General features: G+C 46.1%; 3 protein-coding genes across 3 annotated transcripts; 1 reads left to right on the top strand and 2 right to left on the bottom strand.

Annotated features, from left to right (window-relative positions):
• The first annotated feature begins 1,084 nt into the window (after window positions 1-1,084).
• LOC143037259 (uncharacterized) lies at window positions 1,085-13,760 on the top strand. Its single transcript, XM_076205389.1, has 2 exons — window positions 1,085-1,170; window positions 11,741-13,760. Exon 2 carries the CDS (start codon window positions 11,755-11,757, stop codon window positions 12,721-12,723), a length of 969 nt encoding a protein of 322 aa, XP_076061504.1. The 5' UTR covers window positions 1,085-1,170; window positions 11,741-11,754; the 3' UTR covers window positions 12,724-13,760.
• Window positions 7,457-9,068, bottom strand: LOC143037258 (uncharacterized). The gene is made up of 2 exons (XM_076205388.1): window positions 8,417-9,068; window positions 7,457-8,175 (listed from the first exon to the last, which is right to left on the bottom strand). Exons 1-2 carry the CDS (start codon window positions 8,818-8,820, stop codon window positions 7,866-7,868), a joined length of 714 nt encoding a protein of 237 aa, XP_076061503.1. The 5' UTR covers window positions 8,821-9,068; the 3' UTR covers window positions 7,457-7,865.
• Window positions 9,068-10,321, bottom strand: LOC143037257 (uncharacterized). Its single transcript, XM_076205387.1, has 2 exons — window positions 10,277-10,321; window positions 9,068-10,140 (listed from the first exon to the last, which is right to left on the bottom strand). Exons 1-2 carry the CDS (start codon window positions 10,280-10,282, stop codon window positions 9,106-9,108), a joined length of 1,041 nt encoding a protein of 346 aa, XP_076061502.1. The 5' UTR covers window positions 10,283-10,321; the 3' UTR covers window positions 9,068-9,105.
• Window positions 13,761-14,110: the final 350 nt, after the last annotated feature.

Raw genomic sequence — 14,110 nt, 5'->3', positions numbered from 1 at the left:
TGTGTGTGTGTGTGTGTGTCTATATATATATATATATATATATATATATATATATATATATATATATATAGAGATATATATATATATATATATACATTGTGAACTGGTGTCCAACCTGTTGATAAATGTACTGTCTGGGGAGTAACGATCGCTTGGGAAACCTTTCCCAGGGCAGCACACATGCCCCTTTATATTGATTCCCTTGGTTATCTCTGTATATCCCTAAAGACGAACCCCGGACAGGATTTGAAACGTAGAAATAAACTTATTTTGACGAGTCCAGCGTTAAACTATATTTCTTACCTGAAGATGGTTCTATGAGTCAACCAAAAGCTTGTATTTTTATTTTTGTAATGCTCTTTCGAATAATTCCATCAATCTCGGAAGTCTAACGTCCCTTTGGGTTATAAACGCCCCATTCTAAAATTTGAAGAAGGAAAAAAACACTAAAAAGATAGTTCATACAAAATTAACTGATCTTCAATCAAGCATGATGATGATTACAGGAGAACCATTGCCCTAATTCTGATCGCACACTTAACCATTATCCTATCCCCATTCCTAGTCCAAATCCTGTCCCCTACCCTTAATTCCCCGATTCAGGATCCTCAAATCATTTCTGCTGGTTCCCGTAAAAAAAAAAAAAAAAAAAAAAAAAAAAAATGAACTGTCATTTTTCTAACTTTATTTCTATCATCATTATTATCATTACTTATATATTATTTCTTTTTTTCATTTATTTTCTTGTTATATTTTTCACACTTGAATTTGAATTCCCTTGTTATTGTTTCACAATTAGCCTACTCTTCATTTTTCGTTGTGCTTTTGGAATTAGCAGCTCTTGGTTGCTTTTAAATTAGTACAAATCTATTCACACTGTCTTCTATTCTATGCATTTTTCATTTTATCGTTAAAGTTCTACTATTTCTATAAATTTGTACTGATCAATTAGCCACTATACGATTTTACTCATACTAAGAAACAGTTTAGTCACCCTTATCATTGATACATTTTCTCTCACACCCGCTCTATAGAAAACGTCTAGGATTTTGACGTCACTGGTAATGCGGGATTCTAACAGTCATGCCTGTCAACAGCCACACAAGTTTGCTCTTCCAGAGTGTGGTGTGTAGGTACGCCCTGCAGTGTGCAACTTTACAAGGAAATAAGGTACTCTTCTGTAAGGCTTATCTTGATGTTTTTACATACTGAGATGATATTCATCAAGTTACGTTAACGCTTAAATATTCATTTAAAAAAATATCAATGTGCAAAGGAATTTCATTACTTGGTATATTTCATCAACCCTTGGGTTGACGAACTCATGGGCGATCAAGCTAGATACATTAATGAAATAAATAGTTATGTTGTCATTGAGAAACAAAAGTGTGTAGATTATAAGTAAGTTATGTCTTCAAATTGATATTAGACTATATCGAGACACTTTGCATGGTTCCCCCCGATTATATTTTCTTTAAACTAAATAAATACCCACACCTACGAAATATTTCACACATACAAACTCGTGGCGCAGTGGTTAGAGTTCCCGGCTGCCACTACGGCGGTCCGGGTTCGACTCCCGCCCAAGGCTGAAATGATTTCAGTATCTCTGTGCTACGTGTTGTTACTCCAACTCTCGTAGGCGGGGAGTTGTGTGTGTGTGTAAGGTCACACCATTACCCAAAGATCGGTCAAACATGAGCTCTAAGCTCTCTTCCGGGAGGGAAATAGCTGTCGATCACGAGTCCAACACGTGGTCCAAGCCCATGGTGGTGAATTATGCAGTTATAATTTTATATTCTGGCTTGACGGTGGAGAGGTACCGTTTACAACCGTAAATTCAGCGATCCGAATTTGAGTCCCGCAAGCCAGCACTCCAATACTGTTGGGCAATGAGCTGTGTTTGTGTGCGCGCGCGCGCGCGTGTGTGTGTGTGCGTGAGATTCACCATGGTCTTAGATCACGTGTTGGACTCGTGATCGACAGCTACTACCCTCCCGAATGAGAACTCAGAGCTCATGTATGACCGATCTTTGGGTAATGCTGTGACCTGACACACACACACACACACACACACGCACCCACATACCCAACTCCCCGCCCACGAGAGTTAGAGTAACGACTCGCAGCGCAGCGATACTGAAATTATTTCAGCCTTGGTCAGGATTCGAACCCGGACCGCCGTAGTGACGGTTTGTGTGTGTGTATAAATAATAATAAATAAAAATAATAATAATAGGTTTATTGAGATAGCAGTGATACACTGACAATGATACAATAGAGTACTTTTATGAGTAATACAGTAATTATAAGAGTGATGTGTGTGTGTGTGTGTGTGTGTGTGTGTGTGCAAGATCATAGCATTACCCACTGATCGGACAATATACAGTATGAGCTCTGAACTCGCATCTAACACACACACACACACACACACAAAGTATTTAAGAGCAAATTAGATATGGCGAGATACAGAGACGGGACACCACGAGCGTAGCTCCCCTTCCCGTAAGATACTATTAGGATATACACACAGGCTGATAGACACAGCACCAGTCTTAGACGATTCACGGTTCAACTGGTGCTGTTACGTCTAACTACATGTGTATGTATAATTATACGTGTATGTTCACGGTTTCGCTTGACTGTGTGTGCGTATAATGTGTACATGTTCGTTCAATATTTGTGTGTTTATATGTGTGTGTGTGTGTGTGTGTGTGTGTGTGTGTGTGTGTGTGTGTGTGTGTGTGTGTGTGTGTGTGTGTTTGTGTGATTCACCATGGTCTTGGATCACGTAATGGACTCGTGATCGACAGCTATTTCCCTCCCGCAAGAGGGGTCAGAGTTCATATATGACCGATCTATGGGTAATGCTGCGACCTTACACACACACATACCCCCAACTCCCCGCCCACGAGAATTGGAGTAACGACTCGCAGCGCAGCGATACTGAAATTATTTCAGCCCTGGTTGGGGATTCGAACTCGGACCGCCGTAGTGGCGGCCGAGAACTCTACCACCGCGCCATCAAGTCGTGTGTGTGTGTGTGTGTGCATTCACCTCGGATCTGCTGCAGTCTCTGTCGAGACAGCCAGACACTACCCTACGGCAGTGAGCTCAGAGCTCATTATTTGCCGATCTCTGGGTAGGTCTGAGACCACTCACACACCACACACCGGGACAGCAAGGTCACAACTCCTTGACTAACGTCCCGTACCTACTCACTGCTAGGTGAACAGGGGTTACACGTGAAAGGAGACAAACCCAACTTATCTCCACCCGGCCGGGGAATCGAACCCCGGTTCTCTGGCATGTGAGGCCAGTGCTTTACCAATCCGCCACCGAGCCGTGTGTGTGTGTGTGTATGTGTGCGCGCACGCGCGTGTGTTCTGGTGGTTTCTAGCAGCCTTTCCCCTTCTAAGCATAAAGGAACTTCAACAATACGAAATACTATGAGGATTCATTCCAACTTGGATCACGCGTGAATGTGTTGAAAAAATCTAATACGAAGAAGCATGATGCAAACAGTAATTGATGAACTGGATAAAAATGACAAAGAAAAAAAGTTAGGGTAAAACAAAATTATCTGAAGATCCAAAGATACTAAACAAGACTAACGATGGTGAAAGATGAACAGTGAAACTTACGACCTGATAAAGGAGAAGTTATAAGCCATTGCAGGAGATAACTATGGAGAAACCGACCATAATTGAGACAACAAGACCAATAACAAATAAAAAACCTCTATTTCAATAAGAACAGCCTAAAATGACGTATTTCATCTCCAATGCTTTTTGATATAGTAATGGAAAAAGAAGCAAGAACATTTACTGGGAGGCACGGAGACCTATCATCTGTCCAGAATATGTAGATGACCTTAAAATCTTCACTGATATAAGGGATACATAGCGAATAGTAATATCATTCAAGGTAGCTATGGAGAAAATAGGTCTAAACATCAATGAAAGAAACAGATAGAAGTAGCAACAGAATCACACTAAAAGATCAAATAAATTCAGACATGAACATAAAAAATGTATCGGTTTAAATATCTAGAAAGCTAAGAAATTGCTAACAAATTATGAGAATAAAAGAAGAGGTTGATGCTAGAATAGAACTGGCGACCTCTCTAAAGGGCCATTTACACGGTCAAACAGTCTGACAAACCCCGGTTTGTCAGACAAGTGTTTGAAGTGATGTTTGACCGTGTGAATGGGGTATTTCGTCGTCAAACACGTTTGTCGAACGTGTTTGACAACCAAATACCCTATTCACACGGTCAAACATCACTTCAAACACTTGTTTGACAAACCGGGTTTGTCAAACCGTTTGACCGTCTGAATACCCTTAAAAGCTCAATACCAGAAAAGACAAAAGTGAGAGTACATAATATTTCTTTGTCGCGGCTCGTGCCGCTTAAATTCTTCTTATCGGCTTAAGAAACCTGCACAGCGAAGCTATAGCGATAATCCCATACCACACTCCTGGTCATATGGCCATTTCCCGAAGGTTGAGTGTGGTTTGAATTTTCCGCCAAAATCATCGGAAATTTAAAATTCCCGGCTCTGTGCAGGCATGCGCATTGTCGACCCCACCTCCCCCTCCCTATCCCCTCCCTTCTTACCCGGCTAGCTCGAGCCGGACGTCGTGTCACTTCAATGAGAAATGAAGGCTTCGCCTGTGGGAGGAGGGAGGGACCCTAAATCTGTGCAGGTTTCTTAAGCCGATAAGAAGAATTTAAGCGGCACGAGCCGCGACAAAGAAATATTATCGGCTGAAAGAAACCTGCACAGCGAAGCTATGCATGAGACGAGGACAGGTGGGAGGAGAGGTGAAGCCTGAATCAAACCGTTATTACGTGTGTCTTTCCTATGGGAGACTTATTCATTTTATCACTCAGTAGAGGGGAGACAGAAACGTCAAGTACCCACGCCGAAGAATGTGACATGCACAACATTGCACTGTTCACACAATGCGTAAATTATACGAAATTTGTATCCTGTTATACGAAATTTGTATCCTGTTCAACGGTTCCTGGCCCCTCCCCACTCCTCGGTCGCCCTTTGCCCCCTCCACTTTTTTGAGATGAGAGGGGTGGAGCCGTTTCCATGGCGACACATGGGACAGGGGCGACTGAGTGGTAGAGACACCGTGTCCCCAAGGGAGTCGTCGATGTCCAGTCCCTAGGTCCCGCACCCGCTCCACAGAGTGGGTGCGGAGAAACTCCAGCGACCGGCGTAGGGCCCCCGACCGAAGCCAGGGACGCAACAACCTGTGGAGTGCTGAGGGTATCGGCCCGGGCAGGTCACGCGGGAGAAGCAGTATGCTCCTGTCGACCTCCCGTACCAGCCGTCGGCGCCCCAAGCGGCTCAGTGGAAGGGCCGGGGTCGCGAAGTTGAGGCCCCCCCCCCCCCCGCCACCGAAGGAGGGAGGACGTGTGAGAGAAGCACGCTCTTTTGGCGCAGGGGAGCACCCGAAGGACGCTGACTGTGTCCCACTCAATCCCGAGCCAATAAAGTCTGTGTGGGAGCAAGGGCAGACCCGTCCCAGTCCACCCCGAACTCCACGTCCGCCAACACACTCAGAGCCATTGAGATGTCGGCCGATGCACCCTCCCCGGTGGGCAAATGCATCAACTAGCCGTCTAGGAACATGAGTGTGGAGACGCTTGCTTCCGTCCAACGTACGCCTACCACTCTCACTAGTTACGTGAAAATCCTCGGGGTAAGCGAGAAACCGAAAGGGAGTATGCGAGGCCAAGTTCGTTTCCGAGCGACCTCGTCCGTGGGCGTTAGTCAAGAGGCTTCGTCCTGGGTGAAGACGTTCCCTGAGCGTCTCCCACGAAGACGGGCCTGGACCCTCGGTATGTATCCAACTCACCCCAAGTCTTCCCGCGGGAAGTTCTCGAAGCCCGTGGCGAGCGTCTTCATCCAATAGTGTGCTATGGCAATTTGTGACGTCTCGTCACCCACAAGCGGACTTCTATATGTTTAATACCTAGTGACATCATGTGATTATACTGTGACGTCACCGGATTGATCATGGCGCCATAGGATCGTCTCGTGACGTCACAGGGACACAAATTGACGTCATAGGACTACATGGTGACGTCAATTTATCACTGACGTCATCATACCGTGATATCACTGAGTCACAGTGAGTGTTGAAATAAATTTTGACATGGTAAAATTCTGGACCATCATGACTGTAGATTAAATTAAGTTGAATAGGAAAAGTCATGTTCATTTCGACCTAAGTCACAGTGAGCGTCGAAATTAATTTTAACATGGTAAAATTCTCGACCATCATGACTGTAGATTAAATTAAGTTGAATAGGAAAAGTCATGTTCATGTTGACCTGAGTCACAGTGGGCGTTGAATTAGTTTAACATGGTAAAATTCTTGACCATCATGACTACAGATTAGCTTAAGTTGAATAGGAAAAGTCATGGTCATTTCGACCTAAGTCACAGTGAGCGTCGAAATTAATTTTAACATGGTAAAATTCTCGACCATCATGACTGTAGATTAAATTAAGTTGAATAGGAAAAGTCATGTTCATGTTGACCTGAGTCACAGTGGGCGTTGAATTAGTTTAACATGGTAAAATTCTTGACCATCATGACTACAGATTAGCTTAAGTTGAATAGGAAAAGTCATGGTCATTTCGACCTAAGTCACAGTGAGCGTCGAAATTAATTTTAACATGGTAAAATTCTCGACCATCATGACTGTAGATTAAATTAAGTTGAATAGGAAAAGTCATGTTCATGTCGACCTGAGTCACAGTGGGCGTTGAATTAGTTTAACATGGTAAAATTCTTGACCATCATGACTACAGATTAGCTTAAGTTGAATAGGAAAAGTCATGGTCATTTCGACCTAAGTCACAGTGAGCGTCGAAATTAATTTTAACATGGTAAAATTCTCGACCATCATGACTGTAGATTAAATTAAGTTGAATAGGAAAAGTCCTGTTCATGTCGACCTGAGTCACAGTGGGCGTTGAATTAGTTAACATGGTAAAATTCTTGACCATCATGACTACAGATTAGCTTAAGTTGAATAGGAAAAGTCATGGTCATTTCGACCTAAGTCACAGTGAGCGTCGAAATCAATTTTAACATGGTAAAATTCTCGACCATCATGACTGTAGATTAGCTCAAGTTGAATAGGAAAAGTCATGTCCATTTCCACCTGAGTCACGGTGAGCGTCGAAATTAATGTCAACATGGTAAAATTCTCGACCATCATGACTGTAGATTAGCTCAAGTTGAATAGGAAAAGTCATGGTCATTTCGACCTGAGTCACAGTGAGCGTTGAAATTAATTTCAACATGGTAAAGTTCTTGACCATCATGACTATAGATTAGCTTAAGTTGGATAGGAGAAGTCATGTCCATTTCGACCTGTTTTTTTTTTTTTTTTTACTTATATCGATATCAATATCAATATATATATATATATTCATTTATTTATTTATTTTTTATAAAAATAATATTGTACAATTCACATAGTGCATAAATTCTATGTAGAATATTGTATCTTGCTCAGCGGTTCCTGGGCCTTCCCCTACCCCTCGGTCGCCCTTTGCCCCCCCCCCCCTTCTTTTGCGAAGAGGGGTGGAGCCGTTCCCATGGCGACACATGGGACAGGGGTGATCGAGTGGTAGAGATACCGTGTCCTGAAGGAAGTTGCTGATGCCCAGCCCCCGAGGTCCTGCACCCGTTCCACAGAGTGGGTGCGGAGAAACGCCAGCGATGCCGCGAGGCCTCTGATGTTGTGGGCGTGGGGGGCATGGCCTGGGTCGGCCTTCCGGTGCCCTGTTGGTGGTGTCAGCTAGCCAAGACAGGAAGTCCAGAACTGTGCTAGCGGAGATGGTCACTATCGCGTGTCTCCGAAGGAAGTCCTGGAATCTCCGGTTGGGAGGGTTGTTGGATCTGGATGACGGTCGGGACCGTAGCGAAGACGCGGTCTGTCGCTTCCCGGTCGAACAGACCACGGGAAAGGGGAGCTGCTCTCACCACGCCCCGGCGAGCTATCTCCGGGGCCGACCGCGCTGCAGACTGACGAGCTGCCAGACGAGCCGCGGTGAAGGCCCTCGCTGCTGGGGGTAGGGCTGATGACGCCATGTTGGCTGTACCCTCTGCCACGGTAGAGAGTGCCGCCAGGGTGTCTCTGCATACAGAAAACACGCGAATCAAATTAGTAGGGCGAGAAGGATCCCGATCCCCGGAGGGTGTAATAAAGTCACATCGCTCAATTGTAGAACGTATAACATATGCGAAGCCGAGGTCGTTTCCGAACGACCTCGTCCTCGGGCGCTAGTCAAGAGGCTCCGTCCTGGGTGAAGACGCTACCTGAGCGTCTCTCGCCAGGACAGGTCTGGACCCTCTATAGATTGAAATATCCCACTCACCTCAATTCTTCCCGCGGGAAGTCCTCAAAGCTCGTGGCGAGCGTCGTCAGCCAGTTCCTCATCATCGCCATTGCCGTGACGGTCGAGATGGTAGAGGCAAGGTCTTGTCTGGTCGAGGCCTCCGTCGTCAGCAACTTAGCCTTCGGTTCACTAAGTTGATGGGGGAGGGCGGGGTCCCTGCCCGAGTGCCACAAGCAATCGCGCAGGCCCTCCGGCGCGAAGGGTGGTGGCAGGACGACGGGGAATGATGAAGGGATATGCCGTCGAGGAGGAACCGTCTTGGGTTGGTCTTGGGCCCGCTCGAGAGCAGGGATGTCTAAGGCTTTCTCCCCTTTCTCCTGCGGGAACCAGGCGTTTGGGGAGAGTGCTACCGCCGGTGAGTCCCCCGACCTGTCGACAAACATATGCCCATCAGGGTTTAAACGAGGGTTCTCCAGGAGAGCACCTAATGCGTCCAGAGTGTTAGAGGTGGAAATCCTGGAGGGCGTGGAGGCCGGGGCGGAGAGGGGTCGAATCTTATATAGAACCTTAGCCCCCTCCGCGTCGTTGGCCCACTTTAGGATAACGTCATCTCTCCTCCTCCAGCCCTCCAGTAGCGAGTAGTCGGGAGACCAGGCCACTAGCTTGTGATCTTCTCCAAACGAGTACTCCCAGGACCGGGGAAGGTCACACCATGAGAAGGGGTGAACTCAAGAGTCCGTCATGGTAGGAGGATAAGGTAAAGAAGAACTGTAGTGGTCCTCCACCCCGTCCAACCCGACGGACGTCTGATTGGGGGGTTCCTCCGGAGAGGGGCCTTCTAGTCCTATACCTGTCGCCGGCACGGAGGGGCGGAGGGAAGGACCAGGAGGGAGAGTGGGAGGGGGGGCTCGAGCCGTAGGTTCAATAGGAGGTTGCTCTGGAGAGGGGTGCGTTATGATTTGCGCGGCCTGAAAGGCCGGATAATGTGATAGGGCCGATTCAAGGACGGGGCCTATCAGGGACGGAAGGAGGGCAGCCACTTGGGCAGCCAGAGTTCCCTCTCCCCTCGTTTCGTCCCCCGGCTCCCTGCCCTTGTGGGATTTACGGCGAGGAAAAGGAGAGCGAGGAAGGGAGGGTGAGTTGGGGGGAGAGGCTGTGGAGGGTGGGGACAAGCTGAGCGTCCTGGACCTCGGTGAGGCAGACCTCTTTTTCGAGCGAGATTTCCTGCCGGGTTCACGTGAGTGAACTAGGGAGGAAGACGAGTTCGTGGGGGTGCTTGACAAAGCAAGCCGTAAGGGTTTTAAGGACCCTTGATGGTCGGATGTATGGGGCTGCCGAGAGGCCTGAGGACGCTCGGGGACACCATACTCCGCAACATCAGACTCGTCCCCTTGTACTCCGAGAGGCCCAGGTTGTCCACCAACGGAAGTCTCGGAGACATAGGGAGACGGATGGCGAGGGCGAACGAGGCCCAATTCCACGCCTAACGCCGGATCCGCCCACACCAGGGGGGGGGGGTCGTCAGCGGATTTCAATTTCCGAGCTCTGTGCCATGCCTCCCGAAGAAGTTCGAGGGCGGCTAGCTTGGAACGGGTTTTGGGAGGAGCAGCACGAATCTCCTCAACCCGCGCTTTGCACACAACGCAGGCTAGGGGGTTAAAGCCAGCTTGTGAGAAACAAGGGGCATGGCGGGAGCAGAGGTCGTGGTGGCCGTCTGACGAGATCCTGGCTGTGCAGCCGGATTCCACACACAAGCGTTTGGTCTGAAAATAGAATAATGATAATCATAGAAGGGGTGTCCCAAAGGTGTCTGGACACAACACCGAAGGGGAAAAACTGCAGGAGAACAGGTAGGGCTCCCTACGAGAACACACGAGCACGAGCAGGAACCAGACTTACCGGCATGAAAAGAAGGTGGGTTGTGGAGTGACCGACTCGTCTGGTTCCGCGATGCTAAGTGACACGACGTCCGGCTCGAGCTAGCCGGGTAAGAAGGGAGGGGATAGGGAGGGGGAGGTGGGGTCGACAATGCGCATGCCTGCACAGAGCCGGGAATTTTAAATTTCCGATGATTTTGGCGGAAAATTCAAACCACACTCAACCTTCGGGAAATGGCCATATGACCAGGAGTGTGGTATGGGATTATCGCTATAGCTTCGCTGTGCAGGTTTCTTTCAGCCGATAATACTCTCATACGGAAGATGAACTCTGTGAGTCAATGGCCAGCCACTCCCACTATAGATCGGTCACACATTGGCCGTGCATGGCATTCCTGCAGGGTTTGGAGGCGGAAGTCCTGAAGTTCAGTAATGCCACAGTGCTGTGCTTGTGCTGAAGTACGACCTTGGGACATGACACGCCTCTTTGCTCCTCTATTTAGGCTCTGAAAGGTAAATCGGGTGGTCTGTCTGAATTTAGCCTTTTGGGTTAGGCATGTCCTGAGTCAAGCAACTACCGCCTGGATCAACACATCATGGTCCGCTGCTGTCTCCCCTTGTTACCAAGGTGGCGGGTGTGTACACTCCCCCATGACCCTTGGGGCTGTTGGGTTGAAATGTGTACCTAAATCCTGGTCTCCCTTTCTGAGCTCGGTGATGGGTGATGCGGTATGAGGGTGAATCTTAGACACATGTGCATGGTATTCATAAATGACGCTTATGTTGGGGGCGACCTTCCAAACCGTCCCTGTCAAAAACCACCAAGCCCACTATGCGGGTTGCCGGGGGTTTTGCAAGTGAGACACAAACACGTCGAGCCAGGCCTATGGTGAACCTCCGACGTTAGGTTAGGTTAGGTTAGGTTGAATGAGGGTTATGATTATTGTCATCAAATTGTACAACCGAAGAATCGTAAACCCAGGATGACCCACATGAAAAATTGTCACACTGGGACAGCCCACATGAAGAATTGTCACCCTAGGACAGCCCACAAGAAGAATTGTCACCCTGTCGAAGTCTGGGGTAACGATTCTTCATGTGATCCGGCGGGAACACGGTGGCGGTATTACTGTCCCCCACCATATGAACACAAGAAAATAAGAGGTGGTGTCCCAAGAGTGGTACAGGGATAATTCAATATCAGAAGAATCGAGGAACTGTAATATTTAGAAAGGGGTTCAGCATTCCGCTGTCTTAGTGGGGCTTTGTCTCCGAACAAGAATGTTGGGTGTCTCATAGTTATCACTAAACTACAGGTATGGACTTTATGGAACTAGTCTATGCAGCTATTACACCAGTATATGGAATATCTATATAGTAACTATTTTCTGCAACAATTAGAAAATTTAGCTATAGCTTTGTGAAAGACAAATGTGTGTGAAACGTCAGGCCATTATATTATCACGATGCTTCTTACTCTCCACAGACTCGGAACCTGCCATGGCAGTTGTGTCAGCAGATGTGGGCTCGGTACTTCACATTACTACTCCGGCGTCGCCCCCTCCTCCCGATGCTATTACTTTCCCCGGGTCCGATTTATACGAACGTCACCCACAAACTTCCCGAAGTCGGCGTGATTCTTGCAGCTCGAGCACACCAGAATCCACTGCCTTTACCTTTGCCTCCTTTACCATTCTCATCGCCCAGGGTATAGTCAACGTCGTCAATGTGATCAACAACAACAATAATAATAATAATAACAATAATGACAATAATGACAACAATGACAATAATAACAACAATAATGAAAACAGCAACAACGTTATGAGGAGTGTCAGTAGTGATGGTAACAGTGGAAGTGGTCTAAGTCTCCTATGGTCTTTGATAAGACCGTCACTAGACCAGGATAACGTAGAAATCCAAGCAAGGCACTCGCACACAGCCCCAGCCAAGCTGACATACATCGATTGCAATAAAACGATCAACCGGAATGAATCTAATGAAAAGTTGAACACGAAATCTGTGCGTTCGACAAACTGTTCTAATATAACAGAACTCCATGTACAGAATATGCCAATCGAATCTGAAGAGGTACCATCACAACGTTTACTTTTATTGAGATCAATTATTGAAGGTTCTAGAAGGAACACTTTGAACCTTCAGAGAGCACAACGGGAACATCATTTTGCCAGAAAACGCAGTTTTGGTTTGAAGTTTCCCGAAAGAAATTATTTTTCTCCCTCGCCCAACAGAAGTCAAATCAGAAGTCACCGCCAGATTAGGAATGGTGTTAATTTTCCATACGCTAGGTCAAATAACTTCTCCCGCTGCCGTTGTCAGAATAAAAATAATCTTGATAACTATAGAGAGATAAATAACAGTCAAAATATCAAGACAAAACGGTCGTTCACTGCTATTTTGAAGAACATTTCATATGCCCTAACTGGTGTTATTTTTTCTCTTCTGTGAGGTAGAACGTTTCACCACATTCTGAGGTAGAAAAGTTTTGGGTTATTTGCACTTTCGTTGACTGTCGGCCTACCTTTTCGCTCGAGTGCAACCGATGCACACCAAATAGAGGTGTTCAAATGGATCAAAGGCTTTAACAAGGGTGATGCAAACAAGGTCATCATATTAAAATAACAGGGCAGGACTCGCAGGAATGGATTTAAACTGGACATATTTAGATTTAAGAAAGAATTAGGCAAGAATTGGTTTACTAATAGGGTGCTCAACGAATGGAATAGACTTAGTAACTATGTATTGAGCGCTGAAACTATCAGTTGTTTAAAAAAACGGTCAGACAACTTTATGGATGGGGATGACAGGTGGTGATGGATATGGAGCTGCCTAGCGTAGGCCTTATGGCCTCTTGCAGTCTCCTTCATTCATATGTTCTTATGTTCAAAGCCAGTCCAGCATGTTATCAGAGATGCGTCTTATCACTCATAATGCTGTACACGCCTCTTTACATTTAACTGTATTTATCTTAGACCAGAGCCATATATGTCCTACGAACTCGACGCCGAAGAAAACCATTTATCCGTCTTCGAACTTCATCAACATCCCCACCTCCTAGATGTGCAGTCCTGAGGGGCAGGCATTCGGTCTCAGTTTCGACTGTCCTTCGTTATTTCAAATAAGGAGAGCTGACAACAGGCGATTGCTCTCCTCTTGCCAGACACTGACATAAAAACGGATCCTCACTAATACAACATAGATAGAGTCCAACGTTTCTTCCTGAAGAGGTCTATGGGAGGGCCCGTGGAATGTCGTTGATCATTATGGGATTGTGAGTTTTCAGTCAGTGAAAGTCAAGTCAACAACTGTTACCGCTTTATCCCCTTTCATACCTTGTCGTTTCTTAATCTGAATAAAATTCGCTGGCTGTTGACCAGACTAAAACCTACAACGTGTGTCATCTTTGTAAGGGAGTCATAGATCAAAATAGTCAAGCACTTTTACTACGGTGTCGTTCCTTAAACGAAATAAAATCGTTTTTAGCCAGAGTAACATAGATATGGAAAAAATTATTATAACAAACGTGTTCTTACACATAAATGCTCTTTTTTCAATCTGGTTAAAATTCTGTTTCTGCAAGTCAACTAAATATTTGTGCTGATTCACTCCCAATCTTAAAAGTTGTCGGGGTATTTTCTTATCCAATTTCAGAGATGAAAAACATTTAAAATGTTTTCTGCAATGCTTCCATTTTTCTCATGTTTCTTTATTTTTTTTCCAGCTAAGGAATTAACATTTACACTTTTATCTATTCATAACAAGTTAGAACAGTTTAATCAGTAATTCTAATTGTTTGGAGACATTTCTCTCTACCATACATTTACTCTCACACACA

This window comes from Oratosquilla oratoria, chromosome 22 (assembly GCF_046742065.1).
Source record: "Oratosquilla oratoria isolate Oo_2021 chromosome 22, ASM4674206v1, whole genome shotgun sequence".
Lineage (NCBI taxonomy): Eukaryota > Metazoa > Arthropoda > Malacostraca > Stomatopoda > Squillidae > Oratosquilla > Oratosquilla oratoria.
Note: the sequence above shows the minus strand (reverse complement) of the source record. Positions and strands in the feature narration are given on the sequence as shown.

Coding starts and splice junctions, on each gene's coding strand:
- LOC143037259 (XM_076205389.1), top strand. CDS start 11,755: ATGGCAGTTGTGTCAGCAGATGTGGGCTCGGTACTTCACATTACTACT.
- LOC143037258 (XM_076205388.1), bottom strand. CDS start 8,820: ATGTTTGTCGACAGGTCGGGGGACTCACCGGCGGTAGCACTCTCCCCA. Junction 8,176..8,416: donor TTCCCGCGGGAAGAATTGAG/GTGAGTGGGATA, acceptor TTCTGTATGCAG/AGACACCCTGGCGGCACTCT.